A 15,542-nucleotide genomic window follows, 5' to 3' on the forward strand; every position below is an offset into this window, starting at 1 on the left:
AGTATATAGTGGACATCTTTTGCCTTTCACTTTTCTTGATTTCTCCTATTGATGTTTATTGTCAATATCAGGACTAAGGAGAGAAGCCCATTACTATTCATATGAATGATGTGAAAGTTCACCGCTGGAGATGCCTTACAAGAAGAGAACAAGTCCCCAAATAGCTTGAATTGAATGTTCATTTGGTTCTTAGTTGACAAGCTATGTGATAATTTGTGGTGTTTTCAAAGATAAGAAATAGAATAATAATAGTAGTAGCTAATATTTTATTGGCCAAGTATTGTTCCAAGTGTGTTACCTGTGTTAACTCATTTAATCATCTTAATAGCCCTGTGACATAAGTACTATTGTTGTCCCCGTTTTACAAATGAGAAATGAAGCATAGTGAGGTAAAGTAAGTTATCTGATACTGCAGCTGGAAAGCAGTAAACTTCTGATTTTAACTCTGGCTGGCTGGCTCCAGAGAGACTGTGATCACAACCATTATATAATTATGTTTCAATGCTAATGAAGAAAGTACAGGAGAGGAATAGGCTGGTGACCCAAGATAAAAGACAGGATTAGTTGAAGTTTTTATGGTGTATATTGTGTTTTAACTCTTCTGCAAAATTAACAGAAAGCTGTGGTATTTATTAGTATATTCTAATTATATGTATGTTTATGTCTAACAAACATTAAGACATATAATCTGCTCTTTTAACTATCAAATGATATTTTCCTACTCTAGAATTGCTTTTTAAGTTAAATTTGAAATATAGTCATTAACATTGTCTATAAACTCTTCCTATTCCCACAACTAACTTAAAAAATAAAAGATTTCTAGTATTCTGAATAGATCAAATTTTAATTCTGAACTTTGTCCAAACTTTTGTCAAAAGTTTTTATGTTTAATACTTATATGTAATTAGTATAGTCAAGCTATATGTAATTAGTGTAATGAGCTTACAAATTTTTATCTCTGAAGGAAAAATAGAAACATAAAATTTTAACAATTAATTTTGCTTAAATTGTTTAATTGTTCTTTGACCATGTTAACTATATATGGCATTTTTTTTCAAAATCTAGGACTGATGGCTAGCTCTCATTTGCATAGCTGATTTTCCAAATTAACTTTAGACAATGTGTAATTTTAGTTTTACTTGAAATAAATAATCCCCCCCGAAAGTGCTCTGAGATCCAAGACTTTTTTCCTTAGTGTTTCCTCATTGTGGATTTGATAAATTTTCACTGAGTTTATCAGCAACATAACTTAAATTCATCATCAGCAAAATCCAATTTGATAATATTGTTCAGGCATGTCACTGTATTAAAATGAGAAGAACAGACCTTTGAGTCTCAAAGTGGTCTGAAGTTGAATTCTGGTTCCATCCATTCACCGGCTTTGTTACCTAGATAATAATTAGCCTTTTTTGTGTTTGTTTCCTAATATGGAGTTGAAAGAGTTGCTTTATTAAATTATAGAGATTAAAGGAGATAGCATTTATTCAGTCCTTTGCACTTAGTGGATGCTCAATAAATGATTTTGTTATCCTCGATAACAATGTAAGTGCTTCATAATATTTAAACCTTGACTCATTTATTAGCTATAGAGAATATAAAAGTGAGTTTTTAAAATAGTGAACATTTCCACTTCTTGCAATTCCTTTTAAAACTTCAATTTTTTTCACACTCTAAAACTATTTTAAATATTATATTAATGTAAATCATTGTCTTGCCAGAAGGGACCACAATTTATTCAGTTCTGTGGGTTGTAAGTCGTTATTTATAAATATCCAAGAATATATTTCACTTTTTTGAATTTCTAGAATTAAATATTAAACTGGAATATTTTAGATTTCTTTCCTTGTTCCTGAGTCTGCAACTTTATTTTTTCTAAATAGGAGATAAGTTTTATTTGAATTTTTAAAATTCAAATTGAAAATTTAGTCCGTTTTAGTGCATCATTTAAGAATTTTAGTCAGATTATTCTCTTTTGTCTCTAAAAACTTGAGTGGCGGTTTGTCACAACCAGTTACAGATTTCTTCTCCACTCCCACTGCTTCCCTTGACTGGCATTTGGGGGAAAATTTTTTTTTAAACCTTGAGTGGCATGGTCTTTTTTTTTTTCTTAAAGAGATATATTGATTTTTATCTGATATTGAGTTATATAGAAATGAAATTCGTTTAATTCAGATTAACATTAATGCTAATTGTTCATGGGTAAATAGAATATTCAGAGTGCCTATGTGACTGAGTCAGGACCTCTAGTGAGTGTCAGTTCTGTTAACCAACTTGCTTTGTGGCTCTGATAAAGATAAAACAACTACATTAGTGTTTGAACATACGTGAAATAAATTGCCAGAAGCATTTGATAAAATACAGCTTTTTTTTTTTTTTTTGCTTACATATAAAAGCAATACTTTAACTATTTTAAATGGACTTTATTTCATTTGATTTTGTAAAATAATTTAAAGGCAAGAAAATGGTGTTGGTTGTCCTTTTATTGGTGGGAAAAGTGTGAGTCCCAGAATCAAACCCAAGGAGATTTGAATATTTACCACCACTCACTGTGTAATCTTGGGCAAGTATCTTAAAATGTTGGACCTTGGTTTCTACATCTGAAAAGTGGTTATTATATAACAGCTAATATTTATTGAGTATGTACTGTGAGCACTGTATTGTGCTAAACACTGTAGATGCATTACTTAATTCGTACAGTAACTTTATGAGGTTAACACTACTTTATCCCCATTTCACAGGTAAGGAGCCGAGATACAGAAAAGCAGGCAACTTGATCAAGGTCGCAAAACCAAATTTAGGGTGTTAAAGCTGGGTTACATAATTAAATTCAGGGAGATGGTGTATGTAAAGCAGGGTCAGATTTATGTGTTCAGTAAGTCATTATGTGTTATTATTGATGCTGTCGTACAGGAAACCAGAGCATATCCAGCTGTGAGCTGCGGATTACATCCTGCTTCAACATCTGTTTCCAAAAACTCATTCCAGAATTTAAGAGTGAAATTTTAAGATTATAAACCACTTGAGGATAATGGACCATGTCTTATTTTTAAAATATTTCATAGCTTCATGTGCATTTGAGCAAATATGCATTTAATATATACTTACTGTGATTGTTATGAATTTCTTTTTAAATGACAAATGTGAATATATTTATAAATTTAAAAAATGGCCATTGTCTAAGAAATATTTTCCCCAAGGGCTAATTTCTTGATTCCACTGTTCTTTTAAAGAGTTGCCATTGAAGGGTGATTTTAGGACTTTCATTCAAAAAGCCTTTTGTCTTCATACTGGTATAAGAAAAAAAGAATGAGAAAACTTTAGAGAAGGCTGACCTCTCAAGAATTTTTGTGTGGGGAATTACTAAGGCATTTTCTCTATTTTATTTTCTATGTATTTTCAACAAGCTGTATTTCTAGTGAGTAAAAGTTTGCAATTTTTTGTGCCAGGCCACATTCCATTCTCTCATATTCAGAATTCATAGGATGTAATGAAGTCTAAATTAAACCCCAAGTTGACTGCATTTTAATAAAGTTGTTTAGTCCATTCTGGGCTCAGTTTACCTCCAACCATCTTTCAAAATAACGAATTTTATCACATATACTGTAATATATATCCTTGTTTTAAAAAGTAACATATATAGTTTTTATCTGATTATAAAAGTAATATATCTGAATGACGGTGAGATCCCAATAAGCCTTTTTTCATTAGAATACAATTCTGTGATATTTTGTGAAATAACTAAATATTTACATTTAGAACAAATTACTTCTTTCTTAGAAACTTAAAATTCCTGTGTTTCTTAATCTATTTACAAGTAGCCATTGAAAAGTTGGAAGAGATGACCAAATGGACAAGAATGAGATATTTTTCTTCCTTTATTATCTCCCTGTGCCTGGTCAGGATTTGTTTCTTTCATGTGCTCTTTAGAACTGTGAGGCTTTGGGCTACTCTGGATCGTTCAGCGTTGTATCCAAGGGCCCAGGTCTCACAGAGTTGTTGAATGAGAAAATAAAGAGTCCCTTGTTCTGATCTGGGCATCTTGAGTACATATTTTACATTTTTATTTACTCATCAAATACACTGTGAGGGTTGGACGTTATTCACTAGAGTTTGTCTCATCCTCTGGAGTCTAATATAGTATGTTAAACTTACTAGGCTCTTAATATAGAACATCTTGTTTTATCTAATTTTCTCACCCTCTTTTATGGACAGTTCAGATTATTTCTAAAGCCATACAAAAGAATAGGTATAAATTATTCCACATGACTGATAGTTTGTTTTCACTTGGTTATCAAGTTAGAACACACTAGTTTGTTTCCCATTGCCTTTCTAAAGGATTGGTTTAACTTATCTAGAGAACTTTGTCTTCATGTTTTAAGCAAATTATGTATGGATCCTTCTCCATATGTATTATCCAAGCAAATTATGTATGGACCCTTCTCATTATGTGGTATTCCTCAGGGCTTTTTTGGGGAGTTAAAAGACTTTTTTTTGTTTTGTTTTTGTATTTTAAAATTACTTGTTGGGAGAAAAACTTTTTCTATGAAATAGTATTCTTATGGAGGTTGTTGTATATTCTTAAAGATGTTCTGTATGTATGCCCCCTCCAAGGGATCTTTAAAAATCTGACTATGTCCCGAAAAACTGTTTATAAAAGCTCTCCCACAAGTAGTCTAAGGATATAATCCCAAATAGTCTAAGGATATAATTAAGATTATTGAGAACAGTTAATTATCAAGTCTGACAGAATCAAGTATTGGCAAGGACATAAAGACCCAGAGACAGTGTTAAAAGCCATTAGGAATTTAAAAACTAACCAAGGTGGCTTGATTTCTCATTAGTTATATCAATGTTTATGTATTTTATGGCTTGAAACTACAGATGGTTTCCAATTTATAACGGTTTGTTTTAGGATTTTTCAGTTCTATGATGGTGCAAAGCATTTAGTACAATCCTTGATTTACCATGGGGTTAGGGTTATCTTCTGACAAACTCGTCATAAACTGAAAATGTTACAAGTCAAACTGCACTCCTACCTAGGATGTTTTCAATTTATGATGGGTTTGTCTGGGTATAGCCCCATTATAAGTCAAGGAGCATCTGTATTGGATGATGATGATAGTTGTTACTGTCACTGTTATAATTGACATATACTCTATAGTACTTGCTGTATTCCATATGCTGTTGTAATGACTTTTTTTTCTAGTAACTCATTTAATTCTTGCAGTAGCCCTATGAAGTAGGGATAGTTATCCTAATTTAACAGATAAGAAGATAAATCACATGGAAGTTAAGTAACTCCCCAAAGGTCACACAGCTAGACAAAGCTCACACAGCTGAGGCAGACAGTACTCAGAGGCACTACACTGTACCAAAATGACAAGCTGGTTTACTTCCTTTTTTTTTTTTTTTTTCCAAAAAGAAAAACAGTATTCATGCTGAAAGGATGGAAAAAATATTTAGTATAAGAAAATGAGAATTAATACTTTACTACTAGAAGGAAAAATATGTTCTTCCCTTCTTTATTTTTATGGCCTGGTGCTGTGGCTCACACCTATAATCCCAGAACTTTGGGAGCCTGAAGTGGGAGGATCCCTTGAGCCCAGACATTCGAGACCAGCCTGGGCAACATAGGGAGACCTCATCTCTACAAAAATGATTTTTTTAAATATTAGCCCAACTTGGTGGCTCTTGCCTGTAGTCCCAGCTACTTGGGAGTCTGAGGTGGAAGGATCGCTTGAGCCCAGGAGGTTGAAGCTGCATTGAGCCATGATTACACCACTGCACTCCAGCCTGGGCTTAACAGAGTGAGACCTGGTCTCAACAAAATAAATTTAAAAAGTTGTTTTATTTCTGTTTCTGTCATTTGTTATTTTTTTGTAAATAGGTGTTATTTTCAACAATTTATATAATCTATTGATTTTTCATGGAGCTGTAGGCTGATAGTTCAAGCAATGTTATTTGAATTTAATCAAAATATTTTATTAGGATATCTTTTAAGTGGCTAATTTTATCAGTTGTGTGTTTGGACTGGTTGAACATTTCTGTGGGAAATACTCAAGCTTTGTCTGGAGCTTAACAGATATGAAGTATAAATGCACTTCACATTTCTATCTATGCATAGACTGTATAAATGCAGTTCACATTTCTATCTAGGCATAGACTGTGTAAATGCAGTTCATATTTCTATCTATTTTTTGAGAAATCTGTATTGTAACTTAAAATGTGAACTATAACTTCACGTGTAAGAATACTTATAGTTGTTGATTAATTGATGTTATAAGTATGAATTTAAATAAGCAAAAACATTTTAATAAGTTGACCTCTGTTGAATTAAGTTTCTGGTTTTATAATTTTTAATTGATTTTTTAAAATATTATAAACCTTTAAGCTTATCAAACAGTAAATTATCTCTCATGGTATGAGTATGTTTGGGGAGAAAGTTCAAGGTATTGGTTTTTTCTGAAATCATTTATTCCCCCCCACCTTGGTTTTTATTTTATTTTTTAGGATTTTGGCCCCAAACAGTAATTATCAAGATGTTGAGACCCTCTATAACTTCCTAATCAAGTATGAGGTATGGGAAATATTTTTAAGTATTTATCACATTTATACTTTAAACAAGTTTTAATGTAAATAAACATAGTAGGAGTTCTCAAACATAATGGAATGCTATTTAATTGATATTTGCTTTAAATTATTGAATGCCATAAAAGTTTGTCAGTGACATATTCTTTTTTCTCCCTTTTAAAAAACTATCTTTAAGGTGTATAGCAGGATGTTTTGATATGTTATACATAGTGAAATGGTTTCTGTAGGTAAGTAAATAAACGTATCAATTATCTCACAGTTACCCCTTTTTGTGTATGTGACAAGAGCACCTAAAATGTACTCTTTTAGCAAAAATTTTGAATATAGTACAATCTTATTAACTATAGACCTCGTGTTGTATGATCTGTAGGCTTGTTCATCCTACGTATCTGCAACTTCCTATCCTGTGACCTACAACTGTCCATTTCCTCCCCTCCTCCCTGCCAGTGACATATTCAATTTTTTCTTTCATTCCCTAAGTAAAAATATGAGAGTCCTAAAATAACACGCTTTCTCCAATGTGAAATTGTTTCTCATCAGGGGTGCTACGGGCATTTTGGACAGGTCAGTTCTTCGTTGTGTGGAACACTGCAGGATGTTTAACATCCCTGTACATCAGGTACTAAATGCCTATAGCTATCCCAGTTGTGACAACCAGAAGTATTTCATCTCCCCATCCAACTTACATACCCAGAATACCTCAGAAAGGAAGAACTCCTGGTTGAGAAATACGTTTTACTGGAAAGGAAAGCTATAATTTAGTTTCCTTTATAGTGGCAACATAAACCCTGGAGGTAGAACTAAATGAGGCTTCAGTGTATTTTGTAAATTAACCTGCATGCTCTCCTCATCATTACTGAACCGAAGTGAGTATTCTGTTGATTGTCAGTTTCTAGTTGCTTGATGCTCTTTGTTCATGTTTCCTATAACATTATTACTTTTAATTTTGTGCGTGTATGTGTTTAATTTTTAAAACATTCTAAATGAAGGAATGTGGCATATATTCAAGTCTCACATTTCTTATGAAGTCAAACTCCTTTAAGTATATTTCTTCACTTTTATTCCTGGTTAGCTCTTTGTAACTTTTTGTATGCCACATCTTCCATTAAGAAGCCAGTGATTAAGAACACAGACTCTGAGGTCGAACTACCCGTGCTTAAATGTTGGTTCTTCTACTTATTAACTAGGAAGAGTTATTTAATTCTCCTTGTCTCAATTTCTTCATCTGTAAAATGAGAGTAACAATAGTAGGTAAATTATTTGTATTCTGCAAAGATTCAGTAATGTAAAATCTGTAAAGTGCTCCAAAAAGTACCAGGCACAGAGTGAGTGTTTGATAAGTGTTAACTAGTCTTGACCAGGCTCGGTGGTTCACGCCTCTAATCCTAGCACTTTGGGAGGCTGAGGTCAGTGGATCGCTTGAACCTAGGAGTTCACGACCAGTCTTGGCAACACAGCGAGACCCCATCTCTCTAAAAAACAAACAAAATTAGCCGGCATGGTGGCATGCACCTGTGGTCCCAGCTCCTTGGGAGGCCGAGGCGAGAAGATTGTCTGAGTCCGGGAGGTCAAGGCTGCAGTGAGCCGTGTTCATACCACTGCACTCCAGCCTGGTTGACAGAGCAAGACCCTGTCTCAAAAAAAAAAGGGGGAGGGTGATGGTTAACTAGTTTTGTTTAAGCAACGAATGGTGTTTATATGGGCTTTGTAGGAGTCAGCCTTAATTCAGCCGGGCGCCGTGGCTCACATCTATAATCAGCACTTTCGAAGGCCGAGGCAGGTGGATCACTTGAGGTCAGGAGTTTGAGACCAGGCTGGCCAACATGATGAAACCCCATCTTTACTAAAAATACAAAAATTAGCTAGGAGTAGTGGTAAGGGCCTGTAATCCCAGCTACTCATAAGGCTGAGAGGCAGGAGAATTGCTTGAACCCAGGAGGCAGAGGTTACAGAGAGCCAAGATCGTGCTGCTGCACTCCAGCCCGGGTGACAGTGTGAGGCTCTGTCTCAAATAAATAAATAAAGAAGAGACTTCTTTATCACCACGTTATTTGATTATCAAGAGAACTTCCTCTTTTGAGATGATTCATATAATTATTTCATCTTATTTTCTGAATTGCTGGAGAATTGCTTGGACCTGGGAGGTAGAGGTTGCCGTGAGCCGAGATTGCACCACTGCACTACAGCCTGGCTGACAGAGTGAGACTCTTGTCTCAAAAAAGTTAAAATATGCTGGGCACAGTGGCTCATGCTTGTAATCCCAGCACTTTGGGAGGCCGAGGCAGGCAGATCATGAGGTCAGGAGTTCAAGACCAGCCTGGCCAACATAGTGAAACCCCGTCTCTACTAAAAATACAAAAAAATTAGCTGGGCATGGTGGTGGACGCCTGTAATCCCAGCTACTCAGGAGGCTGAGGCAGGAGAACTGCTTGAACCCAGGAGTCAGAGGTTACAGAGAGCCAAGATCGCGCCACTGCACTCCAGCCCGGGCGACAGTGTGAGACTCTGTCTCAAATAAATAAATAAATAAATAAGAGCCTTAATTCTTTATCACCACATTATATGATTAGAGAACTTCCTCTTTTGAGATGATTCATATAATTATTTCATCTTACTTTCTGAATTTCAAATCAAAACATTAAGTCTAACAAAAATATATATGTGGAACTGGGCACGGTGGCTGTAATCCCAGCATCTCAGGAGGCTGGAGGTGGGAGGATCACTTGAGGCCAGGTGTTCAAGGCTGCAGTGAGCCATGATCATGCCACTGCACTCCAGACTGGGTGACACAGCAAGACTCCAGCTCTAAAATATATATGAACAATAGGACAATTTAAAAATTACATACGCTGGAAAATTCTGGGGCATAGTTCCTTATAATTTAGTACTTTCTATTGCCAAGAATATTAGAAGAAAGTACCTAACTTATTAATTATAAGAATATATGGATCTGTTGCTTGATGATATCTTGTGATATAAACAAGAAAGAAATTTAAAAATTAAAAAAAAAATGTAGATCTAAGAATCAGATATATGTAAAATATATATATTAGAGACAGGGTCTTAGTGTGTTGCCCAGGCTGGGGTGCAGTGGCTGTTCACAGGCACAGTCATGACACACTAGATCCTTGAACTCCTAGGCTCAAGCAATCTTCCTACCTCAGCATCCCAGGTAGCTGGGACTACAGGCACACACCATTGTGCCTGACTGATTCACAGATTTTTAAAATCATTTCTCTTAAAAGAATTACTTTTCCTACATCACTTACTACATTGGATGTATTTGTCTAATATAAAAAACAATGGTAGGACTGTCTAAATCTTTTAAGGAATTTGACTATTTTTATACTTCTCCTTTGCCTTTTCTTGAATTTTTAAATTAAAAATAGGCCATTTCTAACATCTGGCTTTTATTGTAAGTAGCACAGTTAAAAAGTAATGATACCCATTTCACAATTCACTTTATAGTCACAACTCTAATGTTTGCTGACAGTGGCATCTTTTAGCTATTTTTTCCCCTGGAAATTAAAATTGTTCATTTAACCATGGAGGTGATATTTAACAGTTGTAATTTCAAATGTCTCAATATGGGTAAATGAAAATGTCTTTGTAGTCAAAATTAATTAATATGGTGAAACAGACCATCATGAGACTGCACTTCAGTTTTTCTTTATTAGTAAAGTAACTACCTACTTTGTAAATTATCTACTGTAACCTGGAATTATGTCACCTTTGTACTTCCAGCTGTGTTCTTGGATAAACGTCTAAATGTATGTGGATGGTTGCTTTTACAACTAAAGATAAATCTAGATATTTTTAAAAAAACTATTTAAAAGCTTAATATAAATTATTTTATATTCATATTTAACAGGTTCAAAGTCAGCTTTTTAGCTGATTTTTCTCAACAGTTGATAGAAAATGGATCATTCCCTTCATCCTCTGACCAAGTATCTGCAGTGTGTTGACATTTGGTGGCCTGTGTTCTGATACGTTGTAGGTCCCGGAATGTGTGGCTATGGTAAAAATATCAGCGGCCCTTAGGAGAAGGCAGAACATGTAAAGAAGGAATAAGTGGACTGGTTGATAGTTTAAATGAATATTTTATAACATTTTTAGAAGATTCTTTTAATAAAAATTGTGGTAAATTATATACCGATTTCATATAATCATTAAATATGATATCAAATATATAATTAAATACTAGTAAATATATAAATATATGCTAACGTTTAAAGCAAAATATCCATATTATATTCATTTAAATATTTGAAAACCATATATATGTGTGTGTATATAAATATATAATTGTTTTTTAATAGAGACAGGGTCTCATATGTTGCTCAGGCTAGTCTCAAACTCCTGGGTTCAAATGATCCTCATACCTTGACCTTCCAAAGTGCTGGGATTACAGGCATGAGCTGTTGCATCTGGCCAAAAAACTGTATATTTTTAACTTTCAGTGAATGAAACATTTTCTATACAAATACGGTAAACTTTCTATGAAAACATTGAAGAAAGTCATGGAGTTTTTACCAATAAGCAATACGTTGAATCATATAGAAGACTTTTATGATATGAATCTTTAAATTAGTAGTCATTAAATCAGGGTGGTATCATTCTTCCTCACCAAAAAATGCATGCCAGCTAGCAACACTTAGAAATATTTTTTTAAGTAAATTGAATAGAAATTAGCCTTATTGTTTCCTTTTACTAATTCTAAATTTCTGAAAATTTAGGCAATATGCTATTTGTTATCTGATCAAAATAATTTTTCTCTGCAAGTTTTCAGATTCTCCCTTGCAGATAAATAGGAATATTGTCTAAATCAATAGTAAGTTTCAAGAAATAAAAGATTCCTTCACTGTGTCTTCCATATGTGTGCCACAGCTAGTTTTTATATGATGAAATTTTTTATATTTGTGGTATTATAAATTATATCTCTGAATTATAGATATTTATTAACTTAAACCTGTAAGTTTAAACATGTAGACCTCAATAATCTGAAAAATATATTTCTTTAGAAAATGTGTATAAATAAGACTTTTTCCTAAACCAGATAGAACTGTTTGCAGTTTCTAATCTTATTTGTGTTTTTCTGTCCATTTGATCTCTACTATGTCTAGGTCCATCTCACCTCTGCTGGTTCTACTAACAGATTAAGATGTAACAGTAGGATTCATATTTTTGCACACAGTTCCATGTTAGCATTATGGTCATTGCACTTCTTATTGTTACCGTTTAATCCTTTTCATGCAGTAACTAGAAATTTGAACTTTCCTCTCAGAATATGGGCTACTCTAATTTTGCTATCATCACTCATTTTAATTAATATAATTTTTAATAACTATATCTTGGTTCCTTTCAGGTAAATAAAAATGTCAAATTTACTGCCCAGGAACTTTATGATTGTGTCTCTCAGACTGAATATAGGTAAGTCATATCTATACATAGATAGAAACCATTGTAACAAGCTTTTCCATATACAGCAGCACTTGGTGGTGGTGGTGATGTGTTTTTTCATTGTCTTTTCACTACACTATGTTTTTTTTTTAACTTTACTAATATGAAATATTTCCTACATACAAAAAGGTCATGTGTTGTGTGTTTATCAGCTGTAAGGTTTAAAGTGGTTCTCAAATTTTTTGGCCTCAAGATTCTGTTACATTTTTTAAAATTATTGAAGATCCCAAAGAGCTTTTCTTTATATGGTTCATTAATTCAGCTATATTTGCTATATTAAAACTTAGAACTGAGAATTTCAAAATGTTTATTAATTCATTAAAAAATAACCACATGTTAAGATAAATAACATATTATGAAAATATTAAAAGTAACATTGTTGTACATTTTTGCAAATCTTTTAATGACTGACTTAATAGAAGGCAGCAGGATTCTTATAACTGCTTTTGCATTTAATCTGTTGTGATAAGCATGGCTGGATTGCTGGAAAACTACTGTTCACTTTTGCGAGAACAAGAGTGCAAAAGACAAATCACATCTTAGTCTTTATTTATTTGTTTGTTTGGTTGGTTTTTTTAAATTTTTTTCTTTGAGAAGGAGTTTTGCTCTTGTTACCCAGGCTGGAGTGCAATGGTGCGATCTCAGCTCACTGCATCCTCCGCCTCCCAGGTTCAAGCGATACTCCTGCCTCAGCCTCCTGAGTAGCTGGGGTTATAGGCACCCACCACCACGCCCAGCTAATTTTTTATATTTTTAGTAGAGACAGGGTTTAACCATGTTGGCCAGGCTGGTCTTGAACTCCTGAGCTCAGTTGATTAGCCCACCTCAGCCTCCCAAAGTGCTGGGATTACAGGCATGAGCCACCGCGCCCAGCCACATCTTAGTCTTTTTATGGAAATAGCTTTGGCTTCTTTGACCTCGCATACCCTCTGAAAGAGTCTTAGATTCCCTGTGGTCCCCAGACCATGTTTTGAAGAACAACCGATATAAAATATACCCATCTGCCTACCATTCAACTAACAAACTTGAATTTTACCCATTTCTAGCTGTAACCTCCCTTTTATTCTCTCTCGAGGGATTGTATCTTTATAGTTCTCATCTTTTTTTTAATGGTTTTACTGAGTATTATTTATAACAAAAATATATTGATTTATTTTGCTGATTTTTGAACTTAAATGTATCACACTATACTTTTTTCCCTAAAATAATTTGTTTTATAGCACTCATACATAACAAAAAGGGCAAGTATTATAAATCCAATTCTTTTTTTTAATCTTCTTTTTTAAATTTTTTAATGAGACAGGGTCTCACTATGTTGCCCAGGGTGGTCTCGAACTCCTGGACTCAAGCAGTCCTCCTGCCCCGGCTTCCCAAAGTACAGGGATTGATTACAGGCATGAGCCACCATGCCCAGCCACAAATCCAATTCTTATATACACAGGGTATAGTTGTGAAGCCTTTGCTGTGGGCTAAATGTGTACCCTCCAAACTCATACATTGAAATCTAATCCCCAGTGCGATAGTATCAGAAGATGGGGCCTTTGAGAATTGGATTAGTGCCTTTATAAAAGAGATTTCAGAGCATTAGCTAATTCCTTCCCTTCTGCCATGTGAGAACACATAGAAGGCACAGTCTGTGAGGAAGAGGACCCTCACCAGACACCAAATCTGCTGGTGCTTTGATCTTGAACTTCCCAGCCTCCAGATCTGTGAGAAATTTATCTTGTTTATAAGCTGCCCAATCTAAGATATTTTGTTATGGCAGCCTGGACAGTCTAAGATATCCTTCTAATTCTAGGCCCAGGCAAATTTATGAGGAGCTAAAACTGTTTAACTCCTTCACTGTTGCCTTCCAGTAGCCTCCACCACTACATATGCCATTTTAGCTTAACATCAGGATTCATCCATGTTGATACATGGGGCAGTAGTTGGTTTTCAGTGAGTTCTATTATAACACGACACGTGCATTTGTAAATGTCGCCACTGCATTGTGTAGTCATGCAATAAAAACCACAAGACTTATGGGCAAAATCAGATTAGGAGCATAACACTTAACCTCATTTGGGACACATTTTTAAAAAGATAGGAACTTAATAAAAGTATCACTAAACCATAGTTCATTTGCTATTTATAACTTACATATGTACCTGTGTGGCTACAAAATATTATGAGCAGGTCTAGCGACAAAGTTAACTAGCAAAATGCTTCTGTTAAAGCTCCAGACTGGTAAATTTGTTTGAGGATATCAGATGTAGGATTGATAGTCATACATAAATGTTTCAACACAACTATGAAAGTTCACCAACTCATTAGATCAAAATAAGTTTTTCAAGAAAATCTGAAGCCAGTTGGCATACACAAATCTGTTATAGTTGGGGGAGAAAATGATTTCTTGCCCTAATCTTCAGATTATCAGTGAATTGGTTGTACTCATATAGATTTTTACATATAATCCACAAAATATTGTGTGAGATGTGTCAAAAACATAGCATCTTCCAACCTTAGCCATATTTTTTAGTGTAAAAAGCTTATTGTAGATACATGGAGGCCACAATCTCTTGAAGCATGATCCTAGTAGACATCTAGAATTATTTTGATTTTAGCATACTTTTGGAGTAGTTAGCAGGGTTTTTATTGGGGAGAAGTTCAGGAGTCAGGTCAAATGTTCATAGTTAAAGTAGTTGTAGTATTTTTTTTTTTTTTTCTTTCCATTTACTGTGTCAGGGATTTAAACTATGAAGTTAATCAGCAAACCCTCTTTTATACGCAGAAGGATGATTTTAAAGAGAAATCAAATATATATATATATATATTTGCCAGTATCTTCCATATTCGTCTCTGGGGTGCTCCACAGCTTACAATTTTTTCGAATAAGCTGCCAAAAGAGAGAGGGTTTTTTGGTTTCACTGGTTCATACTAGATATGGGGCCAGTTGTGGCAGATGAAAGGTGACACCATTTTCCTGTGACTCAGAGGTGAAAACAGAAGAATGATTTAACTTGCACATAGATGACTCCCTTTGGGAATGTGAAGGACAGTTACTTAATGTTTAAGACAATTATTTAAATTGTCTGAATTTGATAATCTTTGTTTTTGTTTTTTTTTAAAGCATTAGTTGTAAACAAGGAAACTGTTGATGTCCCACACCATACTTACTGCAATAAGATGTGAAATAATGAGAAATTTATCTGTGCCCTGATATGGTTAGGTTTTGTGTCTCCACCCAAATCTCATCTTGAATTGTAATGCCTGTAATCCCTACATTTCCTACATTTCGAGGGAGAGGCCAGGTGAAGGTAATTGAATCATGAGAGCAGTTTCCCCCATGCCGTTCTCATGATAGTGAGTGAGTTCTCGTGAAATCTGATGGTTTTATAAGAGGCTCTTCCCACTTCACTCAGCACTTCTCATTCCTGCTGCCTTGTGAAGAAGGTGCCTTGCTTCCCCTTCTGCCTGAGGCCTCCCCAGCCATGCTGAATGAACTGTGAGTC

The 15,542-nt window shown here is 34.5% G+C and overlaps 1 protein-coding gene across 15 annotated transcripts in view; it reads left to right on the top strand.

The window, feature by feature from the left end:
* LOC105484591 (SWT1 RNA endoribonuclease homolog) overlaps window positions 1–15,542 on the top strand; it is a 141,174-nt gene that overhangs the window by 99,663 nt on the left and 25,969 nt on the right. For 8 of the 15 annotated variants that reach the window (XR_011611988.1, XR_011611989.1, XR_011611996.1 and 5 more), the window contains 2 exons: window positions 6,511–6,577; window positions 11,957–12,021. Coding sequence is in view for 9 of the 15 variants with exons in the window: in XM_011746374.3 (XP_011744676.2) it covers window positions 6,511–6,577; window positions 11,957–12,021 (132 nt within the window). In the remaining 6 variants the exon portion in view is untranslated. Of the gene's footprint in view, window positions 1–6,510; window positions 6,578–6,766; window positions 7,214–7,365; window positions 7,458–10,462; window positions 10,738–11,956; window positions 12,022–15,452; window positions 15,536–15,542 lie in introns of those variants that run through there. The other 7 variants (XR_989065.3, XR_989064.2, XR_011612014.1 and 4 more) reach the window with 7 other exon arrangements.

This window comes from Macaca nemestrina, chromosome 1 (assembly GCF_043159975.1).
Source record: "Macaca nemestrina isolate mMacNem1 chromosome 1, mMacNem.hap1, whole genome shotgun sequence".
Lineage (NCBI taxonomy): Eukaryota > Metazoa > Chordata > Mammalia > Primates > Cercopithecidae > Macaca > Macaca nemestrina.